The sequence below is a fragment of the Sus scrofa genome, chromosome 15 (assembly GCF_054392235.1).
Source record: "Sus scrofa isolate SSC_HxYL_T2T_F1_AM1 chromosome 15, Sscrofa_HxYL_maternal_Yorkshire_Landrace_v2.0, whole genome shotgun sequence".
Classification (NCBI taxonomy): Eukaryota; Metazoa; Chordata; class Mammalia; order Artiodactyla; family Suidae; genus Sus; species Sus scrofa.
In genome coordinates, this window is record NC_139397.1 from 115,682,845 (window position 1) to 115,697,898 (window position 15,054).

Genomic DNA, 15,054 nt, shown 5'->3' on the forward strand with positions numbered 1-15,054 from the left:
TGCAGCATATGGAGTTTCCCAGGCTAGGGGTTGAATCAGAGCTGTAGCCACTGGCCTAAGCCACAGCAACGCCAGATCCAAATTCCATCTGTGACCTACACCACAGCTCATGGCAAAGCCAGATCCTCAACCCACTGACCAAGGCCAGGGATCAAACCTGCGACCTCTTGGACGCTAGTCAGATTGTTTCCACTCAGCCACAACTGGAATTCCTAATGTTTCACCTCAATAATCTGAATAATATATAGACAGGTGTGTAGAGAAACAGAGTTTCTACTGCCAACAGTCTGTAGCCTAACAAACAGATGCTTCAATTCTGGCCAGCTCATAACCTTCAACAGAATTAAGTCCTTTGACACCAGGCACTTTTTTAAAAGCTCATTTACTAGTTAGCAAGGTCCAAAAGGAAAAATTTCAAGAGACATAATGCAAATGCCCAACCCCAATCCCCAGCTAAGGGAGAAAACATCTGTAGTTCCTCAAGGTAAGTGTGATTTAAAGTAGAAAATGTAGGAGTTCCTGTAGTGGCTTAGTGGTTAACGAGTCCGACTAGGAACCATGAGGCTGCAGGTTCGATCCCTGGCCTCGCTCAGTGGGTTAAGGATCTGGCATTGCTGTGAGCTGTGGTGTAGGCTGCAGACATGGCTCGGATCCAGCGTTGCTGTGGCTCTGGCCGTAGGTGGGCGGCTACAGCTCCGATTAGACCCCTAGCCTGGGCACCTTAGCCTGGGCACCTCTATATGCCGAGGCGGCAGCCCTAGAAAAGACAAAATAAATAAATAAAGTAGAAAATGTAAGAGTTCCCATTGTGGCTCAGCAGTTAATGAACTCAACTAGCATCCATGAGGATGCAGTTCAATCCATGGCCTCGCTCAGTGGGTTAAGGATCCAGAGTTGCCGTGGGCTGTGGTGTAGGTCGAAGACGCAGAAAAGATCCTGCGGTACTGTGGCTGTGGAGTAGGCTGGTGGCTACAGCTCCAACTGGACCCCTAGCCTGGGAACTATCCACAAGTGTGACCCTAAAAAAAAAGACCAAAAAAAAAAAAAAATTAAATTAAATTATCATAAAGTAAAAAATGTAGTAAATATCTAGTTACTGCAAGGCACAGCTTGTGGGGGCAAGTTTCAGAAACTCAAAATAATGTAATATGTTTAATACTGAAATCAGTAGCCCTATTGTAAATACACCTCAAAATTTTTATACTGTGTTGCAGCACCACTATCTCTAGTTGTTTTTCTGACAATTCTCTCCTCAAAACTGTTTCAGCAGGCTAGGCAGCCAGGAGCCTCTGCCGTGATTAATCACAAAATGAAATATCCACATTTGAACTGGGTCATTCATTCATTCTTTTGTCTACTTCTGTTTCTGTCTTAAGTATTGTGTGTATATATGTAAGTTTTAACCTGTATTTGCTCCCCTCCCCCACCCCCAGGAACACTTTTCTCCTGGAACAGAAGAGAGCTCTCAGGGGTTAGTAAAATTGACTAAAGGGTGAGCGGAGATCTATTCTTTATTTTTTACTTTCTGAACACTTCCATTTTAGAAATGTTTGTGGCTTTTTTATTTTATTTTTGCCTTTTGTCTTTTTAAGGCTGCACTCGAGGCACATGGAGGTTCCTGGATTTGGAGCTGAATCGGAGCTACAGCTGCCGGCCTATGGCCACAGCCACAGCCACAGCACCACCAGATCCAAGCCGCGTCTGCGACCCACACCGCAGCTCATGGCAACACTGGATCCTTAACCCACTGAGCAAGGCCAAGGATCAAACCTGCGTCTTCATGAATACTAGGGTTTGTTAACCCCTGAGCCATGACAGGAATTCCTGTTTGTGGCTTTAAAAAAAAAAAAAAAAAAAAAAAAAAAAAGGTGCATGTATCACTTTAAGTAAATAAAGAACAACAAATGCTTTTTTTTTTTTTTTTTCTTTTAAAGAACCACAAGGAGTTCCCGTGGCTCAGTGGTTAATGAATCCGACTAGGAACCAAGAGGTTGCGGATTTGATCCCTGGCCTTGCTCAGTGGGTTAAGGATCCGGTGTTGCCATGAACTGTGGTGTAGGTTGCAGACTCGGCTTGGATCCTGTGTTGCTGTGGCTCTGGTGTAGGCTGATGGCTACAGCTCTGATTCGACCCCTAGATTGGGAACCTCCATATGCTGTGGGTGTGGCCCAAAAAAAGACAAAAAAAAAAAAAAAAAAAAAAAAGAACCATAAATGCTACTGATATCAGGATCCAGGCAGGAAACACAGGTCAATCAGGCAAGCCAAATATTGTGCAAATCACCCCTCTATAGCATCAGTGTGTGCAGGAGCTCCCATCATGGCTCAGTGGGTTAAGAACCCAACACAGTATCCCTGAGGATGGGAATTCAATCCCTGGCCTTGCTAAATGGATTAAGGATCGGCATTGCTGCAAGCTGTGGCATAGGTTGCAGATTCAGCTTGGATCAGGTGTTGCTGTGGCTACGGTGTAGCCCCTAGTAGTTCCCTAGCCTGGGAACTTCCATACACCACAGGTGCAGCCATAAAAAGAAGAAAAAAAAAAAAAAAAAAAGCCAGCAGTGGGGTCTACTAACCCCTTACATTGACACCTGGGGCATCTGTTCCAAGGACAGACTGCTAGGCCTCAGATAAACTAAATCAGAAACTCTGCATTGTTAAAAAACACTCCAGGAAGCTCTTATCTAGCTCATCATCCCTCCTTTTCTGGCCCCAGCCCTCTCTCACCAAAATCATCCATTTTATACTTTGTTCCAGGTCAAGCACAACTAAAAAACCAGAAAACGGGTACTGTCTCACAAAAATTGCATCACATCTATCATTATGCAGCTTGCCTCCCCCCCCACTTAACACATCACAGACAGCTTCATTTTCCTTCTAAAGAACTTCTCCATCCTGTTTTTCAGCAGTTATTATCCTTTATTTGGATAATATATTTATTCAGCAACTACTTTCATCTACTGTATTTTACCTACTGATTTTATGTACCTGCTGTTTAGCAACAGTTTTTTTACAAAGGTACACAGATATTGAGTTAGCTTTTGTAAAAAGCCTGTATGTATCACCACTAGATACCTATTAAATCAAAACTTAGCAACAAAATTACCTAGCTCAAAATCTTCTGGATTAGGCAACTGTTCATAGTTAGTAATTCTGAAGGGGAGTTTATTACCAAATTTCTCCGGTTGTTTACGTAGTTCAACCAGTTACTGTTTCTGTATGTTTATATGGATAAAAAAATCCAAAAGCTAGTGGGGTTTGTTTCGCATTATAAACTGCAGCACATTTATACAAATTGTTATCCACAAAATTACAACAGATTTTACAAAACTCACCAGTTATGCAAATCATAGAATTAAAAACTAGAAAACTCAGAATATTTTAATATGCCAAAATATTAAATGTAATACACTCAAATATTTAGGAGCAAACAAATGTGTCACTATGTTCATAAATATGATAACTGTGTGTTTTGTCCCCAAAATATATTTTAAAAGTTTTAACAGTATAGCATATATATGTATGTGTATGTGTAGCCTTTTTAGGGCCGTATCCGTGGCATATGGAAGTTCCCAGGCTAGGGGTCGAATGGAGCCCTAGCTGCCAGCAATGCCAGATCCTTAACCCACTGAGCGAGGCCAGGGATCGAACCCTCGTCCTCATGAATACTATACTGGTTGGATTTGTTACCGCTGAGCCACAATGTGAACTCCCAAAATATATAAAATTAGCAGAACAAATAGAGCAAAATATTAAGAACTAGTAAAGCTGGGCAATGTGTTCATTATACTTTTCCTACACTATACATTTCATAATAAAAATGTAACTTTCAACCTGTAGAGTTCATTAAAAGTAATTTCCTAAATATTTCTCTCTAGCAAAGGTTTGTAAAATTCCAGCTTCAAATTTTATAAACATTCTACATCTCTGGGAAAGACAAACAAGTTGTCCCTAACTCCTCATTTTCAAAGCTATCTAATACTAAATTATAGCTACTGGTATGCAAGTATTCCTATATTTTCTTAAATGCAACTGACTAAAAATAAGCAAATAGTTTTGTTTGTTTGTTTGTTTTCTGCCTTTTTGTCTTTTTAGGGCTGCACCCAACAGTATATGGAGGCTCCCAGGCTAGGGGCTGAATCAGAGCTATAGCTGCCAGCCTATACCACAGTCACAGCACCACGGGACCTGAGCCACATCTGGAACCTACAACCAGAGCTCACAGCAATGCTGGATCCTTAACCCATTGAGCAAAAACAGGGATCGAACCCACACCCTCATGGATACTAGTTGGGTTCGTTAACCACTGAGCCACGACAGGAACTCCAGCAAAAAGATATTTTTTGACAACAAGTGATTTTGAAAGCATAAGACTTGCTAGCAAGTATGAAAAAAAAAAAATGAGAGGGAACATACCCAAAATAATAACCAGATGTCTAAAATATTAAATACAAGACTTGAGGAGACAAAGACAGAAGGAAATGTTTATGCTAATCGCTCTCTAGTTCAATGACAAACATGAACAAATATTCCATTTTTACCTAATCCTTTTTCAATGTAGAATCTTTGTAATTCAAGACATTCAGATGTGAAAATAGAGAAAATGGACACTGTGTGCTAGAAACTGGACAACAAACCAGGATCTCCTAGTGGCCACAAATATGACTGCCAAGAGCTGGTACTCTAATACACTCAAATCCATAAACATTCCAGTCTTCATATAGTATGTGTCAATTGTTTATACCTCTTTATTACCAAGTAACACTCCATAATTTTACAGTGTGTTCATCCATTCTCTATTTGAGCAATATTCAAGTTGTCTGCAGTTTGTAGAGACACAAATAAAGCTGCTATAAACAATAATGTACAGGTTTTTGTGAGAACGTACATTTGAATACCACTTGGGTAAACACCTAGGAATAGGATCACTGGGACTTATAAAAAGTACGTTTAATTTTATCAGAAACTTTTGGAGCCCTTTTAGTGGGTTTACTTAAGAAAATATAAGGATAGAGGAGAGCTGAATTATTTTGTGCAACAGAAGAATTCTGAGAAATGAAATGGAGAAGAGAAACTACAGGAAAAAGTAAAATGAAGAAAAGTTGGGATTGGAGTTCCCGTTGTGGCTCAGTGGTTAACGAATCCGACTAAGAACCATGAGGTTGCAGGTTTGATCCCTGGCCTCTCTCAGTGAGTTAAGGATCCAACATTGCTGTGGGCTGTGGTGTAGGTTGCAGATGAGGCTCGGATCCTGCATTGCTATGACTCTGGTGTAGGCCAGCAGCTATAGCTCCAATTAGACCCCTAGCCTGGGAACCTCCATATGCCTTGGATGCAGCCCTAGAAAAAACAACAACAAAAAAAAGTAAATAAAAAAAGAAAAGTTGGGATAAAGGAGATTATAAAATTCCACAGTTTTATGGTATTAAAGTGTAATGGGAGGTAGAAAAATCTAACATGGATTTCTAAATTATCAGATTATCTGGATGAAAGCCTCACTTCTGTTCTCCACCCAATCCTACCCCTATCTTCAGAAAAATTTATTGGGGGAAAGGGGAACTGCTGCAGTAGGACTCTTGGTTACTTACGCTAGGTACTCAAAAAAAGCCAGCAGGGATTCCCTAGCTTGACAGAAGATTTGGAATCTTAAAAATAAAATTATGCCTAGTCCTTCAAATTCCCAGACTTGGCATAGTCTGGAAGTGGCTGAAAAAAAGCCATAGGCAAGAAACCAAAGCCTAGTTAAGCATTAAATTTGTATTTACCAGAGAGCCTGCAAGAGCCTCACTAAAGGAAGATCCTTGAGGGTAAACTGTCAGGAATGGGGTTTTTCAGAGTTGTCTTATATCTCTGCAGATTAAGGATCCAGCATTGTCATTGTAGAGGCTCAAGGTTACTGCTGTGGCATGGGTTTAATACCTGGCCCTAGGACTGCCATATGCTTTCCATATGCTGCAGACACCATCAGGTACCTCAGAAAACTAAATATAGAACTATCATATGATCCAGCAATCCCATTCCTGGGCATATATCGGGACAAAATGCACCCTTATGTTCACTACAGCCCTATTTACAATAGCCAGGACATGGAAACAACCTAAATGTCCATCAATAGATGAATGGATTAGGAGTTCCCATTGTGGCACAGCGGAAACTAATACAACTAGGAACCATGAGGTTGCAGGTTTGATCCCTGACTTCACTCAGTGGGTTAAGGATCTGGCTTTGCCATGAGCTATGGTGTAGGTCACAGATGCGGCTCAGATCTGGCATTGCTGTGGCTCTAGTGTAGCCTGCGACAACAACTCTGATTAGACCCCTAGTCTGGGAACCTCCATGTGCCACGGGTGTGGCCCTAAAAAGACAAAACACAAAAAAATAAAAAGCTAAAAATTAAAAAAAAAAGATGAATGGGTTAAGATGTGGTACATGTACACATTGGAATACTACTCAGCCATAAAAAAGAACAAAATAATGCTAACTGCAGCAACATGGATGGAACTAGCGATTCTCATACCAAATAAAGTCAGAAAGAGAAAGACAAATACTGTATGTTATTGCTACATGTGAAATCTAAAATGAGGCCCAAAGAACCTATCTACAGAAGAGAAACAAACTCATGGACATAGAAAACAAACTTGTGGTTGCTGAGAGAGAGGGAGTGGGCTGGACTGGGAGTGTGGGATCAGAAGATGTAAACTATTACACTTGGGATGGATAAGCAGTGAGGTTCTGCTATATAGCACAGGGAACTAAATCCAATCACTTGTGAAGGAACATGGTGGAAGATATGAGAAAAGAATATATATACATACAACTGGGTCACTTTGCTGTACAGCACAAATTGACAGAACACTGTAAATCAACTATAATTTTTAAAAAATTTTAAGAAAAAATTAAGATGGGAAGAGCACCAGAATTTGCAACTCCTTTGTTAGATTTCCTTGCCATGACTAGTCCAATCTAAACCTGAAGTAAGCTCTCAGAACTGTGCTCAGGAGTTCCCGTCGTGGCGCAGTGGTTAACGAATCCAACTAGGAACCATGAGGTTGCGGGTTCGGTCCCTGCCCTTGCTCAGTGGGTTAACGATCCGGCGTTGCCGTGAGCTGTGGTGTAGGTTGCAGACGCGGCTCGGATCCCGCGTTGCTGTGGCTCTGGCGTAGGCCGGTGGCTATAGCTCCGATTCAACCCCTAGCCTGGGAACCTCCATATGCCGCAGGAGCGGCCCAAGAAATAGCAACAATAACAACAACAACAAAAAGACAAAAGACAAAAAAAAAAAAGAACTGTGCTCATTCCAAAAGCCAGTAATTTTCTTGGGCTTCCCTTGCTTGCAGGCCTCCTGACATCCTGATTGCAGCCGCAGTGATGGAAGAGTCTAGGAGGGAGTTGTGAGAAGTTCCCCAGAGGCCTAGGGGTTAAGGATTCAGCTTTGTCACTGGCATGGTTCAGGTCACTGCCATGGCACGAGTTCAATCCCTGGCCCGGGAACATACGACAAGCTGAGGGGTACCACCAAAAAAATTAAGAATTTTTTTAAAATAAGAGGGATCTATGAGTGTTTTTACTGTCATCTTTTCCTTTCCCTCCACACTGTGGGAAACTCTATAGGACGAAGGTAGTGCAACAATTTTTTTTTTTTTGTCTTTTTTGCTATTTCTTGGGCCGCTCCTGCGGCATATGGAGGTTCCCAGGCTAGGGGTCGAATCGGAGCTGTAGCCACCGGCCTACACCAGAGCCACAGCAACGCGGGATCCGAGCTGCATCTGCAACCTACACCACAGCTCACGGCAACGCCACGCCGGATCGTTAACCCACTGAGCAAGGGCAGGGACCGAACCTGCAACCTCATGGTTCCTAGTCGGATGTTAACCACTGTGCCACGATGGGAACTCCTTTTTTTGTTGTTGTTGACTGCAACAAATTAATTGCAAAAAAAAAAAAAAAAAAAGAGATAAGGATAAAGATTTAAGACTAATCACAATTTATAGACTTTTGGAACTTGATTCAAACAAACCGTGGAAAAATGTTTATAAGAAAATCAGCAAAACCAAACACTGATGGTTATTTCACATTAATTTTGATGCAAAAATGGTATTTTCAAAAAGTCCTTACATTTTACAGATATACACTGAAAAAATGAAAAAGTAAAATTATACACCTGGAGAGTTCCCTTCTGGTGCAGTGGATTAAAGTACCAGTGTAGTCACTGCTGTGGCACAGGTTCAATCCCTGGCAGGGGAACTTCCACATGCCTCAGGAATGGTAAAAAAAAAAAAAGAAAAAAAAAAAGATACACTTGGGATTTGCGTCAAAATAATGGGAAAGTTGGAAAAGACCAATGAAGAGATTCAACAACAATAAATATAATAAAATTCATTGAGTATTAAAAAAAATAAGCCTTATTAAGAGAAAAAAAAGATTCAACAAAAGTGGCCCTTCACTTACAACTGTTCAAGCTAGAAGATGGATGCAAGGTGGGATGTTCATTTCATGATTTTATTTTTGTATGTTTTCAAAAAAAGTTAAAATTTTTAAAAGCATGGTTTTCGGTTTTTCCCTTTTTCCCCTCATTCCTGGCTCTTTCTTATACCCCTTAAAACCACATCCTCTGACTCTCTGCAACAGAAAACAAAAGTTCTCTTTTCTCTGAAATGGAGTCCTCTGCTACACATACATAGAGTTCTTTTTAGCTTTTTTATGTAATTTCTTTAACTTTAAAAGTTCCAATTCTTCTGTCATTTTTTTCTTTCCCAGCTTTACTGATCCTGCAAACGATGGTAATGTAAAATCTTCTAAATGTTAAGATATTTTAAGAGTTCCCATCGTGGCTCGGGGGGAATGAATCCGACTAGGAACCATGAGGACGCGGCTGGATCCCTGGCCTCGCTCAGTGGGTTAAGGATCTGGTGTTGCCGTGAGCTGTGGTGTGAACTGTCGTGTAGGTCACAGACTCAGCTCAGATCCTGTGTTGCTATGGCTGTGGTGTAGGCCGGCAGCTGCAGCTCTCATTAAACCCCTAGCCTGGGAACCTCCATATGCCACCCGAGTGTGGGCCTGAAAAACAAACAAACAAACAAACAAAAAGATATTTTAAAAACTAAATTTGCTCCAATGTACAGAAATGCTATTATCTGATAGAAACCTGTCTTTGGAAGGGAATTCTGGCTCTTTGAGTATTTTCAGCTATCAGAGAACAAAACCTTCCCTAGAAGACAAAGGTTAATTAACAGTGTAAATTAATGAATAAATTTATGAACTGACCCATTTGAAATCTTACTTTATTAAATAAATAAATTTTCATTTACTTAAAAATTTCTCTATTACTTTTATAATCCCCAAAATGTGAGAACTTAAAATTACAGGCATTTTTCTGAAAATACATCCAATGTTTTATCTGGGAATTGAGTCTGACATCAAAAGATACTACTGGTGGAACTAGAGATCTTTTAAAAGATGGGCAACATCTAATCTACTGTTTGTATTTTAAAGTAAGATTTAAACATCAAACTCTGTGCTAAACCACCACTGACCATATCAGATACACCTGCTCCCCACCAAATCTGCCCTTCTAATAGTTTCCCCTTCTTTGCCTTTCTTTTTTCTATGCCTCAGTGCTAAGTTCAGCTTACAGCACCTCCTCCTCCTTGATGTGTCTTGATTCCTCATTTTTAATTTATATTATTTGCAACATTCAAATCACTGTTCATTATGTGTTACAGACTCAGCCTTTTGCATGTTAATCATTCACTGACACCTTTCAGTCTGGTCCATAAGCGATATATATTCTAAACCAGTTAGAAGCAAGTGGTAAGCAAGGATTTCTCAAATATTAGACTTCTAAATGATATACAGAAAAACAGGAAGTATATTCTGTATATTCTCAATCTTTTCCTTAAACAAAATCCTAGTAGGACAACTAGTTATAGTGGAAAATTATTTTACTGAACACTACAGATAACAGTCCCTAAATGATTAATTCCTTACTAATATCAATTCTTAATTCTACAGAAAGTTTTTTCAAAATCTTTAAGCAACTTTTTTCTTTTTGACTAGCAACATTCATGCTGATGTGTATACATGTATAACTGAATCATCCTGCTTTACAGCAGCAATTATCACAACATTGTAAATCACATACTTCAATAAAACTTTAAAAAATGAAAAAATTCATGCTGGATATCTACAAAACCAAAACAATAACTACTCTGAACATAGAAATATAATAAATCTCCGAAGATGCAGAGTAATAAAATGACTTTTCCAGCCATTCTGCAAGCAAACCATTAGGGAGAGAACTTTTTCAGCCTTGTGATACCACCCAAAATCCATTCAAGGGATAATGGCAAAACAAATTAACGTATGGCATTTCTGGATAATCCATTTTTTTTTCTTCCCAAAACAGAAAAATGTTTGTTCCCTCACTGGCGAAAATATCTCAAAAACTGCTGGATGGGAAGATTATGTACATTAATAACTGTATACACTTGACACAATTTAACATGCAAAAAGGAATTACATCTTGATTTGAATAGGTCCAGCTCTTTTTATAGTTCAATACTGGAAAGTATAACCCACACTGACGGGGGGGGGGGGGGGGGGGAATAAAAAAAAGTAGTAACAATAACTGGGTTGTTAAAAAAATCATATTGGAAGGCACAATAATAACCTACTTCAGTTTGAATACAATATTATTTACCTCACGATACTCAATTACAAACTACTGACGCAGCCATCACTTTAACAATAAATTACAAGGTACAAAGAAATGTCTTTAGCAGCCAACATTATTTAGGATGAAAACATTATATAAACCTTTTCAATTAAAAAAAACATGATATAGACAACTCTAAGACAAAAATTAAACAAATATTACTTTTTTTTTTTTTTTTTTGTCTTTTTGCTATTTCTTTGGGCCGCTCCCGCGGCATATGGAGGTTCCCAGGCTAGGGGTTGAATCGGAGCTGCAGCCACCGGCCTACGCCAGAGCCACAGCAACGCTCGATCTGAGCTATGTCTGTGACCCACACCACAGCTCACAGCAACGCTGGATCCTTAACCCACTGAGAGAGGCCAGGGATTGAACCTGCAACCTCATGGTTCCTAGTGGGATTCGTTAACCACTGCGCCACGACGGGGACTCCAATATTACACATTTTAAAAACTGCGCCAGTGGGGATCAAATTCAACTACTTCAATAGCCTAAAAACAGTTGCTCTTACCCGGTCTAGGTCATCCTTCACTCTGCAATCAATTATTTATTAAATCACAGTCGTAATCTGTTACTGGGAGAAAGAAAGGGGCACTTGATCTTGTAAATACTGGAAAGCCAGAGTTTTGAAAGCCCAGCATTCAAAGCCTTCTCTGATTCTAACCTTAACATTCTCTCTGAGCTCAGGAGATTCCCAAAATACATTAAATCCTACTCCTCACCTATCTTAGCCAAACAGATGCATCCAAACCAACCTACCAGTTCAAAGGTCAATGTTTATGTGCCCCCCTTTCTGTAAAACTCTTAATACTTCCAATGAAAATTAATTTCTCAATGTTGATAAAAATATTCAGCACTCATCATACACCAGGTACTGTGGATACCAAAATATACAGTTTCTGTACAAAACAACCTCAATATAAATTCTAAGTAATAAAGATTTATAGAGTAGCACAAAAACACCCCAAAACAAACAGACAAACAAAAAACCTGGAGATTAACACGTGAAAACATAAATGGACCGTGAAGAAGGTTCTCTAGGAAAACGTCATGAGGAAAGAACAAGAAACTAATAAGTAAATACTATAAATGTTTAGTAGAAATACTATAAATCTCTAGTAAACATTTATCACATTCTGTTTTATACCCCAAAGTGATTAACAATGTCTTGTTTACAAATGGTGCTCAGATGTGAAACTGAATGCTCCAATACTTTCTTTATGGCATCAGCTAATTCATATTGATAGAGAGCATTAACCCCAAATAAAAGAGCAATTTTGGCAAATGAACTGCAATCCTCCTTAGACCAAAACTTTCAACTTGGTTTCTAAAATGAAGGAAAACGAATCGTAACTTTGACATTCCTATGTCAAAGGTACCAATAAACAAGTAACCAAAGCCACAAAATGCCCCCAAAGAATAACCTACTCCTGAATGAACAAAAATAGCCAACATCTTTACATTTTCTATTTTACAAAAGGTATGTTTGAGATAGTCTAAAGACAGAAAAGTAAGTGCCTAAAAAACACTTCTGGGTTAAAACAAGTGTTTAAACCCTAAATTCCTAACAAGAATTTACTACCAATTCATGAGCCTGTTTCCTAAGTTGCAGAAAACTGAACTTCAGTTAATAGTCCCAACCAACATTTCCAGATGCATCTTCTTTTACCCTCCTTTCACTCTCTTCCTGCCATAGTCAACTACTCAAACACATCTTTGACGACTCACTGCCTAGTAACAGGACGTTCTCTCAGGCTCCAATGTCCTCCCCTAATTTAAAACTCACAGATCCTTTTAGACCAGGGACACGTCACCTTCTCTATGAAATAGCCCTAGGCACAAGTTAATCACGCCGTTACCCAGGTTCCCAGAGTGTATTGCTTATACTTCTGTTTAAACATTCATTTGCCTCATAAAAGAATGAAGATGTAAACACATCTGTTTCTCCACTAAGCTATAAAACTTGATGGCCTTAGCCTTTGTTACCTCTCACAGACCAGGCCAGGCACCTAGAAACGACGTGTGAAATGTGTCTCTCTTGGACGCTAATGTTTGATGAAAATTTCAAATTCCAAGTCAGAAATTAGGAATGCAGCTCCAACCTCCCAAACCTCATCTTTTCTCAAAATGACCCTATTTCCTGCCATTTCTGGATACTCTCCAACAAATTCAAGCCTATTCCCAACATCTCCCAATTTTGCATACTCTGTATTCCACAAAACTTCAAAAGATTTGGCCATTAATTAATGTGCCTTTCCCTCTTCCACCAATAATCAATCAATCTGCAAAGAAAAAAGACCAACATTATACTAAAAGTGGTCAACAGAGGGAAAAACTACCAAATCATTTTGAACAAGAAACTCAAGAACGTATCTTAAACGCCTTAAGAGATACAAATTAACCAAGGGTAAGAGTAATGGGCCTCGGCTTGACTAAACCCGATTTAGGGCTGCCCGGAAAGCGGCTGCGGTGTTTGAGCGCATCTGACTCTCCTATCCACAAACTATATCAACGGCAGTTCCGAGAGACGAGAAAGACTTTGTTCTCATGCTCAGTAATCCTCCTTAGCGAGCTGTTTAAAGGAGACCCTCTGATCAGAGGAAAGCGACGCTGAAGCAGCAGCACCCGAACACGGAACAAAGCGCCTGTCGGGGCTGTATGAGTAGGACGCCATTACGCGGGGCAGTGGCCTGCGCCGCTGGCGCGGAGCAGACGACCCGGGCCCCGAAGCGCGAGCTCGGCCTCCCACAAAAGCTACAGGAAGAGGCAGAAACCTACGAAGACAAAGTCTTGGCAGGTTGGGAAGCGGAGAACACATGTAACTAAGGAAGGACCGCTTACCTTCGTGAGTCTTGGCGATCTTCGCCATTTTGTCCACTCGAACACACAGACGGAACTGGCGCTCCCCAGAACTTCCGCTCGTCGCCGCTGCCACGGAGAAAAATAGCTGGGGGGAGCGGGCCTCCGCGCACGCGCCAAGCGGGAGCGCGCTCCGTCGGATAACACGTGATCGAGCAGCCACCTAGATAGAACAGAAAGGTGCATTGTGGGTGAAGGGAGGAGTCGGAATTGGGCCCGGAGGCAGTTTTCGGGGTAAACCATCCAAGAGCTGGAAGAGCTATAGTCTCTTAAGCTAAGTTTCCCTTGAAGTTAAGTGAATTCCTTCAGGACAGTTTAAACGTCTCTAAGGTTTCATTAATGTTTCAGGGATGGAAGAAGCCTCAAACCTTCGATCCTCTTTCTCCAAATTCACCAGAAGGTGTTTGGGGGCTAGACAAAAGCTTTATCTTGTCTCAGCTGTTGCAGATGAGAATGCGCAACTTGGAAACAGTTGCGCATTCTCATCGCTTGCGCTGTAATTCAAGGTCACTGTTCTTTCTTTTAAAAGAACTACTTAGTATTTGGGTAGGAGTTTATTGGGGGGGGGGAGGGTTGTTTTTGCTTGCCTTTTCTAGGGCCGCTTCCCGTGGCATATGGAGGTTCCCAGGCGAGGGGTCTAGTTGGAGCTGTAGCCGCTGGCCTAGGCCAGAGCCACAGCAAGGCAGGATCCGAGCCGCATCTGCGACCTACACCACAGCTTACCGGCAAGGCAGGATCCTTAACCCACTGAGCAAGGCCAGGGATCAAAGCCGCAAACCTCAAGGTTCCTAGTCGGATTCCTTAACCACTGCGCCACGACGGGAACTCCAAGGTGGGGGTTTCATTTACGATTGTTCCGAGACACTATTGAAATTCACTTAAGGTGGGTAAATTGTTGCTAATCTCATTTTAGAAAACTAAGGCCGGGTGTGTAGATAAATTGTGCAAGGTCACACAGGTTACACAGCAGAAACTCTGCCACTCTTTTAAAGTCTTTTAACTTTGTGAGTTCTTAGAAAAGCCCACATTGTCAACAATAACATTGATATGATTTTCCTAATCCTAAACATCATTCCTAGATCAGGAATTTTTAAAAGAATACAGAGGGTTCCCGCTGTGACACAGTGGGTTAAGGATCTGGCATTGCCACAGCTATGGCGTAAGCTGCAGATGTGGCTGCTCAGTTTCCATCCCTGGACCAGGAAATTACATGTGCCATAAATTTATTTTTGAAAAGAAAATTACGAATCAAAAATGCACCTTCTGGAGTTCTCATTGTGATTCTGCAGGTTTCCGGTGCAGCCAAAAAGGAAACTCCACTTTTTTTTTTTCCTCTAAGCATCAACTACATGAGCATAGCCTTACACTGTCACACTGTCCTTGGACTTTGAAGAACATAAGAATTTAGGACAGAAGTTGATACGGGAAACAGCCAAGAAATCAGGTAAGGGTCATGTTATAGCCATCACAAAGAAAACAGTTTAC

The 15,054-nt window shown here is 40.7% G+C and overlaps 1 protein-coding gene across 2 annotated transcripts in view; it reads right to left on the bottom strand.

Moving 5' to 3' along the window:
* Positions 1–13,608, bottom strand: part of SF3B1 (splicing factor 3b subunit 1) — a 42,724-nt gene extending 29,116 nt beyond the window's left edge. For both annotated transcript variants that reach the window (XR_002339208.2, XM_085000283.1), the window contains exon 1: positions 13,552–13,608. Coding sequence is in view for 1 of the 2 variants with exons in the window: in XM_085000283.1 (XP_084856409.1) it covers positions 13,552–13,579 (28 nt within the window). In the remaining variant the exon portion in view is untranslated. The remainder of the gene's footprint in view (positions 1–13,551) is intronic.
* Positions 13,609–15,054: the final 1,446 nt, after the last annotated feature.